At 41.5% G+C, this 16,895-nt stretch overlaps 1 protein-coding gene across 1 annotated transcript; it reads right to left on the reverse strand.

Moving 5' to 3' along the window:
• Window positions 1-1,906: 1,906 nt before the first annotated feature.
• On the reverse strand, window positions 1,907-16,155 carry LOC131426282 (rapamycin-insensitive companion of mTOR). The gene is made up of 10 exons (XM_058588891.1): window positions 15,906-16,155; window positions 10,435-11,984; window positions 9,817-10,377; window positions 8,771-8,979; window positions 8,250-8,711; window positions 7,581-8,186; window positions 6,743-7,513; window positions 6,594-6,676; window positions 5,459-6,528; window positions 1,907-4,160 (listed from the first exon to the last, which is right to left on the reverse strand). The coding sequence occupies exons 1-10, from the start codon at window positions 15,952-15,954 to the stop codon at window positions 3,654-3,656; spliced, it is 5,868 nt and encodes a 1,955-aa protein (XP_058444874.1). The 5' UTR covers window positions 15,955-16,155; the 3' UTR covers window positions 1,907-3,653.
• Between the last annotated feature and the right edge of the window lie 740 nt (window positions 16,156-16,895).

Raw genomic sequence — 16,895 nt, forward strand, 5'->3', positions numbered from 1 at the left:
TAGATAAGACTTGATATTTGATTGATGAATCGAATGAATTCGAATGTGTGTTTATTGAAAAAGGGTAACCAGTAAAATTTTACTTTTAGGGAAAATTCCGTATGATTCTGTGCATGCCGGGAATCAGTCACAAGTGTGAACGAACAAGAAGGGTGATATTCAATAATTAATGTTCAATCAATGTTGTTCTATGATTATTTGTAGAGTTGGAAGTTCATTCGTATATCAGAAAGCTTTTCAGAGAAACAAAATATTTTCTTTATTTTCGAACTTCATATAAGATCCCAGATTTCACATAAACTTTATTAGGTTTTTTACCGTCACTGCTAACCTCAATCGGATGAACACATTTTGACAGTTCAGCTGTACTGTTTGTAAACAGAAATTTCTTTTGTTTGTTTATTGACAAATTGGATCAGACCATTTACGGTCCGTATCGCCTAAATAAAGTTTTAAAACATTTGTTCACGATTGAATACGGTTCGTTTTTTATATTTATTATATAAAAGTGACTAGTTGCAAAGTGTAAAGATGATTTTTTTTCGATGTGCTCTTCGATTTTTGTTTAAGCCTGTTTGTAAACAGTACCGCTGAACTGTCAAGGATGAATACTTGTTCATTTGTGTCGTCACGATAAAAAACCTAATTAGGTTTTGCACGAACATGACATAACCTCACAAAAATGAACAGAATGAACTTTTTTTGACAGTCGACGTGTACTTGTTTACAGTTTAAAAGTTCATCAGAAGTTCATCGTTCGAATGTAAAAATTGCAAGTCGCCTCACACTCAACAGATTCATACATAAATCGCTCCTTGATGCTGGAAACACATACAGCGTAATCTTTTTAGTTATTTTCATTGTGGAATACGCTTTTAACAGGCACTTTTTCGTCATTTTTTCAATTTTTAACTTGCAGTCGCAAAACAAAACAAGTACACGGCAACTGTCAAAAATGAATTTGATTCATCGACAGTTCATTTGTGTCGTCATCATGCAAAACCTAATAGACTTTATAGACAAATGTTCATTCGATTCATCCCTGTGCCTCATTGGAAACGAGCCAATCAAACACAAATTGTTCATGATAAACAAGATAGTCAAAACCATAAGGAAAAGGTAAAAAATGCGAACGTTAGTAGCACAGCATAATGGTTAATCGTTGATCCGACTTGATGGTCGAATACAAGTTATCTACACATGTAACGTTACCCAAAAAATCCTAACTCAATATTGATACCATTCAATTTTCGATGTTAATATGTAATCATGTAAATTTCAAACTATGCACTTACCCATATTCTTACTGTCTTGGCTGTTCAGTCTTTGCTTCAGAAACACTCTCATACATGGTTAGATGGTTACAGTTCACCACGCGACCGGAGTGCGTTCATCTTCTACTGAGTTTGATCTCCTGTTACTTTCAGCGTTTGCCGCTACGAACTCGGTCAAGGCAACAAATATTTTCGCCGGTCATAACAATAATAATAATGTGACCAGCATACGTCGGAATGCCGCGTCCCTCCGTCTCACGTACAGATGTACCGAATCCGAACCATATCCACCCAGAGAGCACCGTTGCTCGTTACAGAATCGGGAAAAAAGCATCCGAAAATTTGCATACAAACTTTGAATTAAGTAGCAGGCGCTCAGAAAACAGAAGAGATGTGCTTCCAATCGACGCGATTGCTGCTAATCGTGGGGTTGGTAGACAAGCTGTGCGGTGATGTGTGAGTGAGAGTTTGTATTGATTATGAGCGGAACGATAGGGGAGATCCGCATGAATTTTCATACAGAAGAGCGAGCAAATGAATCAACCAGACAAAACAAAGTTCATCGCCATAGGCACCGGTTAGCTAGGGGGGTTACGTTCATAGAATTGTCATCCAAATTATCCGACATCCGATTTATTTGTTTTCTTTTATTGATGCATGCAGACATGATTTTCATCGTCTTTTCCGATAAATCGCATTTTCTTACGTATCATATTAAATTTCGGTTTAATTTAACATGCAAACGCGATCGTCTATATTAACTGTATGTTTTCTCCAGGACTGTTAACAAAATTTTGTAAAAATAGAATCAATAAAGTGTTGTAGTATTTTATGTCAATTAATCTGATTCTATGTTACATTTCTCAATTTTAAACGTTCACAGCGACCGGTGAACAGTATTAGTACGGTATTTCATTGATTTAACTAGTTTTAAACATTGGTTTACACGCAAAAGTGCAAATCAAGGGAAAATACATACGGATTTACTGCTGGTACATCTAACACTCTTTCATGCACACATAAATACGCAATACAAAATAAAACCTACTCTATTCCGCATGCATAATTATGAAGTTTTAAATTGAAGAACAAATATATGAACGAAAAACTTTCTCCCCCTACCAGTCACATATATTACACGTTGTCTTCCTAGTTTTTCGCTCGATCTCCCTGTTTCATATATCAAAATTAGTTGATAATACTCATTCCCGTGAATTTAAGTTAGTATCATAATTATCCTGAAAATAGTAGGACGAGTATAAAATAGTTTTAATATTAAATTGATTGAAGCATTGCAAACCCAACAATATGCTATATCAAGTTTCCTGATAACTAATCCTAACACGTTAAGTTAATAGTTATATTCATAAATATTTCGATTCAGAGAATTTATTTTGAACTAGCAACTATTGTGTGTTTGTCTATTAATTATTTGAGAAAGGAACTTTTATGCAGTATCGTATCTGCCGTGTGAAACGTTTGCGGTGGTTCACCAACACAATAATCATTAAGTTGGATTGAAATTAGATATACTATCAGAGGAAAAAAATAAGCTGCCATCGAGCTGGTTTTGGGTATGATTGAAGGAGAATAAATTAAAGCAAACAGAATAATACCGTTTGAATGCGTACATATTAAACTAAAGGAACTTGTTACGAATGAACTATGTATTCGTTTTGTATGACATTTCTTTCCTGTTTCGTGAGTTTTTTTTCTTATGGAGTCTGTTTTCTCGTCTTACTGAATGTTTGAAAGTGTGAAAAAAGGATTGCTTTCCGTGCGTTGGCAGTAGAGATTTGTTAAGACAGTTTAGTGTTGCGCTTGCCTATTTTCCGTCGAGTGTGCTTTGCGACTAGATTTTCAATGAATGCTTGTATACTTCGAAGGCTTCGGTTTGAATTAGGGATACTACGCAGAAAGCACCTATGTTAGTTGTTTTTTTTTTCGATTGATCAGCTTGTCGCTGAATCATTAGTCTGTCATTGTACGTTGAACAACTCATTTCAGATACCGTAAACTCAGTGTGTTTGGTATTTTACCTGCAGTACACTTTTTTGTCACAAACACAAAGGAATTGTATAAATTGGGCGCATGGATTGTAACAATTTGTAAGTGTAAGTACGATAATATAAAACATTTTTCCTTATTCAGCACATTGTACTATTTTCCCATTTCCTTTTTTAAATAATATATCAGTTTCAAAAATTCGCCCGTGTCCAGTCAACGAAAATAAAATAATTGAAAAAAAACTAAACTTTATACCTGCTGAGAGAAAAAAATAAAAACAAAAGGAAACGAAATGTGACAATCATCCTAGCCTCATAGTCACATACGCGCACGCACACGTACACAAACACCCACCCAAACATTCGAACAGTCTCACTTTCTAGTCATCAGAGTCGCTTCCGATTTGGAACTGGTGAGTTGCTGCTGCAGTCGCTGCTCGCAAAACAGTGTTGGCAGAGGTCCAGTCCCGGAGGGACTGGTCACGGCACTGTTACTGCCGCTGCCAAGCACAGTTACCCCAAATGTGGTCACGATATCCGCGGTCCCGCCGCCGATCGTCGTCGTGGTCGTTGTAGGAGTCGTAGGTGAATGGTCGGTGTAGTTCCGCTGGTTGGCGACGGTCCGATCACGACGAATGGGGAACTTATTTTTGGTACAGCTCAGGTCCAGCTCTAGCGTGTTGAAGCGCGGCCGGGATTTGTATTTGGTGTTTTGGTTTGGCGCACTCACCGCCGAACAGGACGAGCACGACGAGGGATCGTCGTCTTCATCGGCTGGTTTTCGGGATGCCGCGTCGGTAGTCGTAGTCTTTTCTTTGGTGCCATTGCCACCATCCGGCACATCCGTACCGATCGAGTGCCGGTTGAGGACTTTCTGATTCTGGAAGAGAAGAAAACATAGCGATAAGATATCAGCGATTCAGTTGATGCTTGAAAAAAAATGCATTTGAAATTGTAGCTTTATATTTCCATCCGACACGGAAAGACCGAAATCAGCATTTTGGAGAAAAAATTAGTTAATTTTCTGATTTTAGTTAGTTATTTATTCAACAAGGCTGTCCTTTTTAGCTTTTTAATGGATTATTTTGCTTTGACACTTCTCATGAGTTTTTGGCTAATAAACTTGTTAATAAAACCAATTTCTTTTTTGTTTTCTTTGTACTGTCCTTCAGCAATGATGGTGATAGAGAAATAGAAACAAATTTTCTGATTTTAATAACAAAATTAGTTGTCAATGAGAATTTCTTGTTGGATTGAAATATTGCTGGTTTGTGTCGAGAATATTCGTCAACTAAACACATTCTCTAAAAAATATTTTTTTCAGTAAAGTAAATTCTCAATTTTAACTATTTTCATAGTTATTTTGGAAATTTTGTTGTTAAGTTGATTTTATTTAGTTCAAAAACAGTAATACTAATTAGGCGCAGAGCTGATTTCGGTCGTTTCGTGGACGGGTGTGAAAAACGTATATTTTTGGTATTACTTCATCGACGCGTGAAATATTTTGCAGACTGATGAACTCTGTTCATTGTGTAAAATCAATTTTTGCTGATACTACAAGCTTTTTAATCGAAGATGGCGTCGGAAGAAGAGCTAGTGCGAAAAGCAATTGATTGCGGTCGCAATAAAAAGTTGTATCGCGAATATTTGACGAAGTTCTTCTGCGTGATAATGGACGATGAAACTTATTTGCTTCCCGGAATTTCTTTATAAACTGCCTCGCAACGGGACGGCGTACAGGAGAATTTCAGGACAAAGCGAAAGACCAAGTTAACCAAAAAATATAAGATATTTGGTTTGGCAGGTAATATGCAGCTGTGGTCGAACAAGCCAAAGCCTCATCGCTACCGGAACGGTGAACAAGGAAATATACCGTGAAAAATTTATTTTATTTTTTTGCTTGTTTCATCTGTCAATAAAAGTCTTATTGAATCTAAAGTCAAGTTATAAATTCGAGGATTGATTCACATTTTGAACAAAATTATGCGAACATAAAGGGACCTTTGTTACTGCCTTGTGGAACTCCTGATTTGTTCGTAAACGAGGATGATGCTTACTCAATCACTATAAAATCTGCCGTTGAACTAGAGAATTAGAACAACAATTGTGATCTTCAACTGACGATGAGCTGGACTTGGATTACGGAAACATCTGGTTAAAAGTACCACCGATACTTACCATTTCCATCTGACCGAGAGCGGCCTGTACACGCAGCGAAGGTTTGGCCTTCGGAGTGGAACTCATTTCCGCCAGGTTTTCGACGCTCGTTTCGTACAAACTGGCTAGCGGTGGTGATCGCATATGGTGCGTCTTGCCACCGGTGCTGTGTAGGGTGGGAATACTGTCACTGTTTCCAGTATGGCTACCACTGCTACTACTGTTACTACTTCCAGTTACTATTGCATGCGAGGATGGTGCCTTCGTTTTAATCTGCTGACTACCACTAACATTATTACTTGAACTCTGTTGTTTATTGCTACCTTCGTGATTCACTTTTGCGCTGCTAGTCCGACTAGTTGCACTACTACTGATTTTCAACGATTCACTGGCCTTTGCCGTCACTATCGGAGATGATGATTCACACTCCACTGTGATACCGTTCAGGAAACTTTCGGTGCCTACCGAACGGCTTACTCTCGAGCTGGCAATATATCCCGGTTCCCGATAGAAACTGTCAAAATCCAAATCCAGGAAGAGCTCCTGCAGGAACCTTCTCGAAGCAAGTCGGTACGTATTCCGGGCCAGTTGCTGACAGACTTCCGAGTACAAACAGACATCCTGGAACGCACTGCCATGTTTTTGTTTGAGATCCAGTAACTGGGCACGGCTTTGTTTGCTCCAAACTGGATTCGCCATTCGCTGGACATGCAACAGAATGCTAGCACGTATCCGATCTCCGTCATCATAGAAGGAATTTTCCGAAGAGTTGAAACATTCGCTGCGACTGCTACTGCTGGTTGCCGAAGGCAAGTTCCGTGGTCGACAGCACTGGAGACACTCGTCTCGCACGTGACCGGCTCCCGTACTATCCATCGAATTGGTTCGCAACAGTTTCAACGAATCGACCGATTCTCGATCCACAATCAGAATACTACTGCTGGGGGCACCTCCGAAGTCGTCCTTACAATAGGCCACCTCACCACTGAAATTATTGGCTTCGAACTCGTTCAGCGTAAAGTTCGACACGTACGTACCGTTGCATTCGTCCAGCGGGAACAGATCCAGAATGTTACGCGGTAGACAGATTCCTAAAATTCGGGCAGAACAATTTGGATCAGGAAGGTTGATTGCAATATTTATCACAGTAGCTTACCTGCATAGCATGGACCACGAATTTCGACTAGTCCTTGAAGTCTCTGATGCTTTATCCGTAAGCTTTGTCGGAAATCGTCGTACCTAATCGGTCAAATCAAAAGCAATTAGGATGTGTAGTCAAATTTAATCACTACAATTTCAACGTACCCCATTACAGCATTGACGCTACTGTTCCGGTCTAGACTGCGAACTCGCAGCTTGCGTTGTTGTTCCGAAAGTGACTTAGATGCCCTCAGCCGAAACCTTGAGATGGTTGACGTAGATGAAGATGAAGTCATGCTGGCCATTGTGTCATCCATGATTTCGGCCAACTCGTCTGCGGCCGATTCCGACAGCATCGGGCGGCATCGTTGCCGCAATATTCGTAATGTGTGGTAACCTTGAATGTCCTGTGCCGACATCATGCTGGTTTTCTTCACCGGTGCACTGGAAAGCGTTATGCGTTGATATTTTTCTTCGGATGAAAGTTTTTTCAAATCGATCAGGTTCGAACTGCTGGGAATTGGCGAGAGCTGACTTTGCTGCATCATGTCCGAGTGGAAACGGCCGCCGACCATCGATTCGTAGCTGCTTACACCAGACGTGTTCGAGTCGGTGCCGGAGTTGTAGCGGATTCGTGACGGTGGCTGTAACTGCAGTGACGAAGGGACAATTGCAGTTTGCTGATAGGGCGGAAAAGCATTCATCAAACTGAGCCCGTCGGTTGTTTTCGATTCGGAAAGGGACCGTTTGTGCTTTTGGAAGACCGGTGTTCGACTAGCGCTCAGGACACCTTCCGGCAGAGTTCGAGAACGGGGTGCTAGGCTGGAGCTTTGCGCATTGATAGCCCCCGCACAGTCACCCTGGTCTTCACCAACGGAGGTGCTTTCCAGACGTGACATGATTAGCTGATGTTCCTCGCTATCGTTTTGCAGTAAGCTAGTAGGGAATAAGTTTAAGGGATTATTTTCCGAATATCTAAGACCGAAGTATACAAAAAAATTACCTTCCATTGTCGCCTAACAGTGCCGCATAGTTGTACGGTGCCAGTGAATAGTTATGTCTGATCGGGGTGTTCGTCTGTTTGGGGAACCAATCTTCCCGCTCATACACAGGCCAGCAGGTGTGTCGATCGTGTCGTACAGCAATCCAATTCATTCGATGCAGAATATCTGCACCGAGTTGTGTTGTGGCCACCAAGCAAAGACAGTTCAGTGCCGTTGACCGAACTGAATAAACTTCGGCGTACATTGCCAGTCGTATCAGACGTTCGTAGATCTCCACGCGAGACTCGATCAGGTAAGTAACACCATCCTTACTGGTGCTGAAATGACCCAAAGCCCACATGGCAGCCTTCAGTGAGAGAACTTCCCGTTCGGTATTGCATTTGGCTTGCATCATTGTTTCGATCAAACTCTCAACATCGCCATAGGTTTGAAGTTTCGATAAACCTTGACTAGTCTGCACCAACTGGCTGTACAAGTGCGGCAACATGTTGGGAGCAGTGACACCAGTTCGTTGGGCACAATGCCTCCGGCTATAGGTTCCGTCTTCCGTTTTTGTGTGCTGCGTGAGATGAGCATGGATGTCCGCTTCGATCATCAGGACATACCTACGGAACGAAGGGTGGAAATGATTCTAACAATTCTGAATATGAACCAGACAATTTACTAACCTTTTGTTGTAAATCTTCACCCAACGTTCGATCTCTTCCTTAATATTCGCTTGCGGATGGTTCAGGCCCCTTGGTATCGAGTAAAACTTCATCATGACTAGCTTGCCGTGGTCACTCATCTTCTCCAAATTGGGCCACACGTTGACCAGTTCTTCGAGATAGACTCTCTCGTAGCAGGCTTCTTCCAGGATTTCCAGGGCCGCCAGTTGAACACAACGTGCCTGGTTCTCATCCACAAGTTTCAGTAGCAATGGAATACCCCAAACTTCAAAATTCGGTAACCTTGCTCGTAGCAGAACCCGCAGGAACTGGGTAGCATACAGCCGTGCTTTTGCCGAAGGGTGTTTTAGCAATGCACGCATTAGAATTTTCCGTGGCTCCCCTTCAAGACTGTAGTCCAGACCGGACACTATCAGCTTCACGTAGCAGAGATGATTGGTTTTTGTGACGATTGTGGTCAGTCTGGAAAATATGGAAAACAGAATATCAATACTGATCGTGTTCAAAACATATCGTCTTACTCTTTAAAAACATCCGTGTTGGTCAGGACACTCAGTCCCTTTTCCGTACGACACATGCGTCCAATCAGAAGAAAGTACTGCTGGCACATGGTGCTGGTCATATGCTGAGGACTAAACAGACACTCGTGGGCCGATTTCTTTGCGTGTATCGCCATTAGCTGCCGGCTGATGTCGGTGAACAGGTCCGTCAAGATGCGGATACATTCCAGCTGCGCAAGTATTGGGTGAGAACAGACAGAACAGAAAAAAAACATGGTTACATGGTTTGTTGGCAAGTGTTATTACCAATTTGGCATTAAATTTCCTAATGAAGTTCAGTTCAGCTAGTTCGAATATTCGGTATATTGCTTGTGATTAGGACTTTGTTTGGGAGCTCAATCAAGTGTATTTGTAGAGATAGGTTAAGGATTTTAAACACATCGAATGAAAAGTTGTCTGTAACTAGTGCTAAGTGATCTTGATTCGAATCTTGATAGTTAATACAAATCAATGGTAAAGGATCTCTCGCTTGGTGTCTCGTATTAACATTTGATGGATTTTTGTCGGTCTAATCGAAATTCCCAGATTTATTCGCTTGTCACTTCGGGCTGATTCTGTTTCGTGTAAATCAAAAGGATATTTTTCTTGTCCAGATCTTCTCTTCTCTCTCGATACATCGAAGTTATTCTCTATAATATTATATTATTAGCCTATCCTACGTACAGCCAACGTTGGACGACAACGAAGGGCTGTGCAAGTCGTGGCTGTGGTCCAGGACGACAAATCAGTAAAATGATTCTTTAATCTGATCCGGCTGGGACAAGAAGAAGAGCGCAACGAACAAGGTGGATCAATCATCTACGATCTACAAAGTATTTCTGCCGGTCTGTGGCTGGCAACGAGCCGCCATGGACCAAGTTAGATGAAAACATATGCTTAATACAGCAGAGGACAGCCCAGAATTATCCTTCATCGTGTGTAGCAGAATGACGTACACAAGCGAAGAATTACAAAAGAAACACGCTCAGCTCTACCTTCTGTCTATTGCCTTAAAAAACAGTACTTACCTCCTGTTCACCTTGCTGCAGCCAATCGATCAACTCCAGTGCCGCCGTTACATACGCCGGCAGCTGCCGACTATTGCCCGTTAGATCCTGATGCGAGAAACGGTTATTGCTCGGTTTGAAATAGTCGATGATCCTCCGGATGAAACGCGTATTCTGATCGTCCAACTTGCTGCCGAGACTGTCCGATCGGAAGATGGTTATCACAATGTCCCAGTCCCACACGTTGGCATCCTTGTTTCCCAGTACGTTCGAGTCCTTGATGAGACGTTCGTTTTCGTTGAGATTGTCGAAAAAATGCAAAAATCGGACCCGTTTGAAGCTGGCTCGTTTGGAGAGACCGATTTGCGACTTCATCCCGGGAGCACCGATTGTACTGTCATCCAGTGAGGATCCATTCGGCAACGGCAGGCTCCCCGTGAAAAGGTAACCTAACCGACCACTGACCCCACCACCTCCGCCACTGGAGCTACCCGTTGATCCAACCGAATCGTGCCTGGTGCGTTTCGTTCCGAAGCCACTGTCCAGTGTGGCATATTTCGTTGCTGGTAATGGAACTGCTTCCTGTAAAATTAAATGAATTTCTAAAATTGTTTCATCAAAGTAATGCGATTGAAATACCTGAGAACTCAGCTCCCGTTTGAACATCCGCGTGTTGATCAATTCGCCACTCTGGATGATACAGTCGAGAAACAGCGAACACGATGCCGGTCGGTTCTGTAGCATCTGATGAAACTGCTGCAGAGCAGCTATTGCAGCCTTGGCCTGGTGATTGCCTTCGGTAGCTTTCGAGATGAGACTTGGCAAAGTGCTGGAAGGCGTTGAGTGACAGATTTCCTCCGGCAGTAGTTGATGCATTTGGTGTAGGATTTTGCCGAGCAGGATCGTTGCACGGACCGAGATAAACGTATCACTGGAAATGATCACTTCGACTAGCGCATTGAGCAGGCCGTTTTCTATAAAACAGTACAGTAGTAAAGCGAGGTGTATGTCGGAGACGTTTGGCACACGACTGGCGAGAGAAGGCAGTACGGCCGAGCCTTCTGCTGCCACAAAGCCTTCATTCAGCCGCCACGAGTCCTGATACTCAGACGGATCGACTGCAGAAAGTGCCACCGAATATTCATCGGTCCAACCTGGCTGAGGAAGTCCGAGTAGCTCATACAATAGATCGAGTACGGCTTTACGGACTTCGAGCTGGTTCAGGTAGAGTATATCAATAATTGCTTTCATTCCGGAAGGTTTCGCTGGGTTGCAGAACTCAATGGTCCCAGCCCAACTGCGGAGAACAGATAGTAGAGCTAGACGGCTACAAGTAAACCGAAGATCTCGGGCGTCTTTGTTTTTATCCATGATACCTAACCGATAGCTAAAATCACAATACGGAGCTGCTAGACAATCAAGTCGTACGCCCGCAATATGACGATTTTTTGGCCATTCTAGCAAATGCAACAGTACCCCGCATAAACTCTCCGCTATCCGAGGACTATGACACTCCAGAACGTTCCTGGTGATTACACTGACTCCTCCACAAATGATCAAAAGCTTAGGATTGAGCACACCCAATTCGCAAAGCGTAGCGAGACAAGCTCTCAGCATACGATCTTCCCGATCGAATCCGATGCGATCTTCAGTTCCACTTTCGCACAGTGAAACCAAACACCTCACCACTGATGGACTAACAAGTTCCGGTGCTATGACCAGTTGTTTCCGGATTAGCTTCAACGCCTGTACGCGTTCTTCTTCATTTTTCAGCAACACGTCCAGACTTCGACAGATCAAATGTCCTATTTGAAGTTCATTCAGTGCCCGTACATCACTCGGCATCATCAGTATGTGACGAATCGCTCTCAATGCCGCTGCTCTGATCTGCGTGTATTGGTGAACCAGCGAAGCACTGATACAGTACATCCATTCGACGCTGCCGTACCCGAGTACGACATCCCTTTCCAGCATCAACGAATCCTGATAAAATCCGACCAGCAGCGAACAGTTGCTGAACACTTTCTCCTTCCGGCAACGTTCGATCAGTTTTACGAGCCCATTCAGTAGGCTGAGCCGCTTGTTCTCGTTGGTGGCACGGGCACTGAGTGCTCGATAGATGTCCGAGGCATTTTCGGAGCTCGACTTTGTAGCATCCAAACGGTAGCAGTCTTCCGGTGGTGGTCGATCTGTATTAGTGAAAAAGGAAATTATTTACCATGAGCTTTATTCTGTACTCATGGAGCGTCAAATGGGTGCTTGGTTTATTATATTTTATTTAGAGCAGCGAAAACCCCATTACAGATAAGGTAGTAATCAACTTAACTATGTCTTTAGTAGGCATAAAACCTCCTCATTTTTTGTACCAACAGATTACTAATATCAAAATGATACATTTCATTGGTTACAATATAAAATATTTCCATGGAGACTATGCCTGAAGGAAAGATTTTATAATAATATTATGAGTTATATGAAAGTTGAGTTTCTTAGAATAGAATTTACTAGTGGATACATGTTCGTGGTAGTCATATTTGGTGCTTATTCATTAAAATCATTAAAATAAACGATATAAAAAAATATTCAAAAAGAATTTTTTTATTCAGATGGCACCAGCATCTATTTTGTCCGTGTCCAGTGGGAAGACCAGTCCGAAGATTGACTTTATGCGCCGTTCACACCAAATCAGATGCAATTATTTTTAACAATATTTATCAACATTGCACTCAAGAAAAATGCACTCGAACTTGTTAAACACGAGAGAAATTCAACACTGTTCTTGTAAGAACACAAAATAAATTCCATATACCGGTTTGAAATGAAATACTACGCTGATAAAAATGTGTACGATCGATTCATATGTAAATAGCACTTTAATTTAATATGCTTTTCATTTCAATGCATAACGTTTTAAGATTTCATGTGCAAATTCACTAAGATGCAAGATTGGATTGTATTGCAATTGGCTTAAATGTGTTTTCCTTTAGATGTGACGTGTTTTACTATTGACTCGAGCTACATGTGTTAAACACTTCGTTTTCTAATGGAAATGAGGACAGCACAAATGTACGTGCAAAACACTTGGTTCGGTCAATCGTGTTTCAATTGAAATCTGTGACATTCATATGAAATTCATTGAGAGTCTAGAGGTAACGATACATCTTATCGTTTTGATGTGCATTTCAGATAAATGTAGCATGATTTCTACAAAATATAAGCAGGTTTTACACTCATTTTATGAGTTAAGTATATGTTTTCATGAATTTGAAGTGTTCTACAAGTAGTGATAGTACAAATGCTTTGCACATGATGAAAGGCTGCACAATTCACCTAATCAATCAGCTAATGAGAACGATTATCGATATTCGGAAGTGTAAAGGAAACATGTCAATTTTAATCGCATTCGTGTCATCCAGTTATGGCTCTGACATTCCTCACCCACCTTTTTTCTTGATTTCGACTTGAAAGCCGATAAATTAGGGATCTTCAATTTCATTAACGATTTTTGTTATGGAGACATACTCGTTCCTATTCCGTATTTCGATTGAATCGGATCATTCCGATCGAATGTTAAAATTTTGCATTCTGTAATTCGATCGAGTGATATTTTTGTACGGCTATTGAAAACTTTGGAGCGATTTAGATCTGAAATGGAGGTCGCAACATAGATCTCGATATCGTCAAAATACACTCGTTCTCAACAGCTGCTAAATTTTCCATTCTGCTCGGTTGATTATATCTTGCTTCTGCCAATCTGTTCAAGCGTTCAATGAACTTTAAAATAAATAAACTAACGCGTGCATTATTTTGGTACAGTATCATCATTTTTCGCGCCCGGCTCCGATCTCTTTACTACATCTCAAAAACAAATTTTTCGTACTGCTGACTAATAACTAGACTGTTGTTCAACACGGCGACGAGTGGGAATGCCAAAAATTCTGTCAAACAGTTCGTACATGCTTTGATGGGCTTCCATCACAACACAGACGTTTCTCATAGTTCCCGAAATAGAACCGTATTCGAACCGTCAATAACGATCACAGGCGTTGTTTTGCTGGTCCCGCGAATAGACTTACTAGGACTAGAAATAACTGGGGATGATGGGAGCGATTCTAGTTCAAAACTGGCTCAAAAAAGTAAACCATGATTGACAACCGACTGGATTGGATGACAGTTTCATTCAGTGAAGCTGTTGACTGTCGGTCCACAGTGTGACGTATGCGTCGTGTCCGGTTCCATCGTTGGCACATGTTGTGATGCCATAAAACGTTCAATAAATCGGTTAATACTCGCGTCCATCTAATGGCACACAAATCAATGAAAACGTAACATTGAAGATTAGTTTAAAATCATTATCAACACAGCCTTGCGTAGGTGCGTATCATAAAAATATTGAAAGTCATGATAGCACAAATGACAGGCATATGTAAGTCGTTTACCAGTATAGGTTCGTTATTATTTTACAGATACTAATTCGCACATGTGTGAAACAGCTAGTCAAGCTGTGATTGTAACTTGTTCCAAAATGACAATTTGTGTTATAAATAATGTTTTCCAAAGAAATTTATCATGATATTACTAAATATTAGTAACTAGTAAATAACTTTATTTATCACCTTCTAAGTTCAATCTAACTCGAACCAAATTGCTTCATATGATCTGGTCATGCATGTAAAACAAAAGCAGCACCGAAATTGGTAAACCCAAAGCGGCAAACAGTGCGTAGTTCACATAGTGCCTAAACTTGTTGCAGTACTAACAGCATTGAACAGTGTACGTTCGTCAATACGTCTTGTAGCAAACATCTCAAGAAACATTCGACGGTGGAAGTGCGACTGAAAAAAATGAAAATAAACAAGTGGCACGATTTGCACATCCGTATCGAGTGACGTGATTGATCGCGCTGCGCTGTTTTGCCAAACGAAAACTTAATTTAAGTCGAGACGGGCTTCGTCTGTGTGCTTTTTATTTGCTTCACTTTCGTTTAGTGAACTGCTGAGTGAGCAGTAACTATTTTTGGAAAAATGTTTTTCTGCCTTGGTGGTTGATTGTTTTCATTCGCATTCGTTCAAAGTCAAAAGGAGAGTTTATCAAAGAACGGTCAATCAGCTACAGTCAGCACAGCTTTTTGTTTACGTTTCTGATTGTGGGAGTGAGGAGAGAGAGAAAGGTAGGTCGTACTGCATTCTTGTCCCTAATGGAAGGTGGATGAAGAGGACGGACGCACTGCCACTGACGTATAACGTTTCACGTGTGCGTCGACCGACCACAATATGATGGTGCGCAACTACTACCATCAGCAACTACCGGGTCGGAAAGATAGTATAAAGTATAGTACGACAGTACAACCAAGGCGGTCTGCAGTAGTAAAAGTGCACACGAAAATTGATTCAACAGAAGTCAACTCCACTCGTCCATAGCCGGAATGCGCACATCCGCCATCGTGCTATGGGATATGTGCATATTTATGACCCTATGCCACACACGTGCCAGTGGGGCCAAATGAACTGAATAAAGGATTTACACTTAATAATTAACCAGTTACTTTTAATACGCCGATGTGCTAAAGATGTTTTCATGTCTTGGATAATTTTTTCAGTTCATGATGCAAAAATAACTTAATGTTAAACACATTTTCACTTGATTGCTAAAAAACTCCAAAATTTTTCGAAACATCACATTTTTCCTTGCTCTCGTTATTAGCAGCCACTTCATTGCACAGGTTCACGAATTTATTTCACCAAAATACTTTCGACTGCCGACATTGCAAACATTCCGATGAACTGGCAACTCGGCTGCACAAGTACTCGTCTGCCTATTTCCAACCGTCGCGTATTCTGCAACCCTGTAGCACTACCCTCACCCGTGTCCGGATGTTTATTAGCAAAGCATGACCTAATAACACAAGGGAGAAGGTTTTTCCCATTAACCTTTTTTGGTCCACCAATGGGGTCCCGTATCGTAACGTACGGAAAACTATGTTCCATGCACTAATCACTTCGACAAAAGTTCCGTTCGATAGTCGTCGACATCATACTGGCAAGAAAAAAAACCCAAAGCACGCACCGCATAAGACGCAATCACCCATTTGGGAGCAGACCAATATTTACTTCTCTGTCGCAGGTTCCGATGGCGAATCATCCAGCTGGACATGGCCATCGTTTTCTTTGACTTGCAGTTTCCCGCAGCACCCGGTTTTACTCTGTTCGTATACGCCTGGTATTTGGGTACCGATTTTCACTACTATTTATCAGCGACTCGCGAGATTCTTTGCACAATTTTTACTCGAATTCCTTCTCAAAGACGCACAAACACCGTTCATGGTGACCGTCATCACCACTTCGTTCGCAGCAAATAAATGTGTTAGGATGGGTGTCGATTCGAAGCATCAGTCATGTCGCTTCGTGTATCGGTTTCTCTTTTTATCTACCGGTCGCTAGGGCGATTTTTCGTCCCTTTCACGCTGGTTACCAAGTTTCGTGTAGGCCTATTATAGGTGGGAACGAAACCGTTCAAGTGCCCATGCAGCATTCTTTATACTTGTGATCTGTCAAATGTTGATTCGAATCTTTCTAAGCATTTTGTTTATATTTTGGTTGTCGAACGATACCAATCGAAAGAAAAATAGAACGAGTGTTTACAAAACTATTGTAAATTAGTGTTGATCCCGAAACAAATTGCTTGAGCAAAATGTCCGACGAGTACCAGTATGTTAGCAAGAGTAAGCTAAAGCTTAAGTGCGACTCGGACATTAAAAAGAAAAAGAAGAAAAAAAGCAAAGACAAGGAAAAACTTAGAGATGCAATGGAAAAAACAATGGAGCAAAGCGGTGGCGGAAGCAGTAACAGTGGCCACAGTCAACCTCCTACTTCCGGACGAGTTCTCACCAAAGCCGAGGAAGCATTCAAGAATATGCAGGAAAAAATGGTAAGGCATCTTGGTTCTCGTCCAGTCTCTCCATCGTGTAATTGATTTTTGACTTACTGAAGGAAATTAAACGAGTTTCTAACAGATTTTTTTTCGTTGTCTCTTTGTTCCGTGCTGTGGAATATAGCAAAAGAAACGAATAATGGAAAAAGCCTCGATGACTCACAAGCAGC

Source organism: Malaya genurostris, chromosome 1 (assembly GCF_030247185.1).
Source record: "Malaya genurostris strain Urasoe2022 chromosome 1, Malgen_1.1, whole genome shotgun sequence".
Lineage (NCBI taxonomy): Eukaryota > Metazoa > Arthropoda > Insecta > Diptera > Culicidae > Malaya > Malaya genurostris.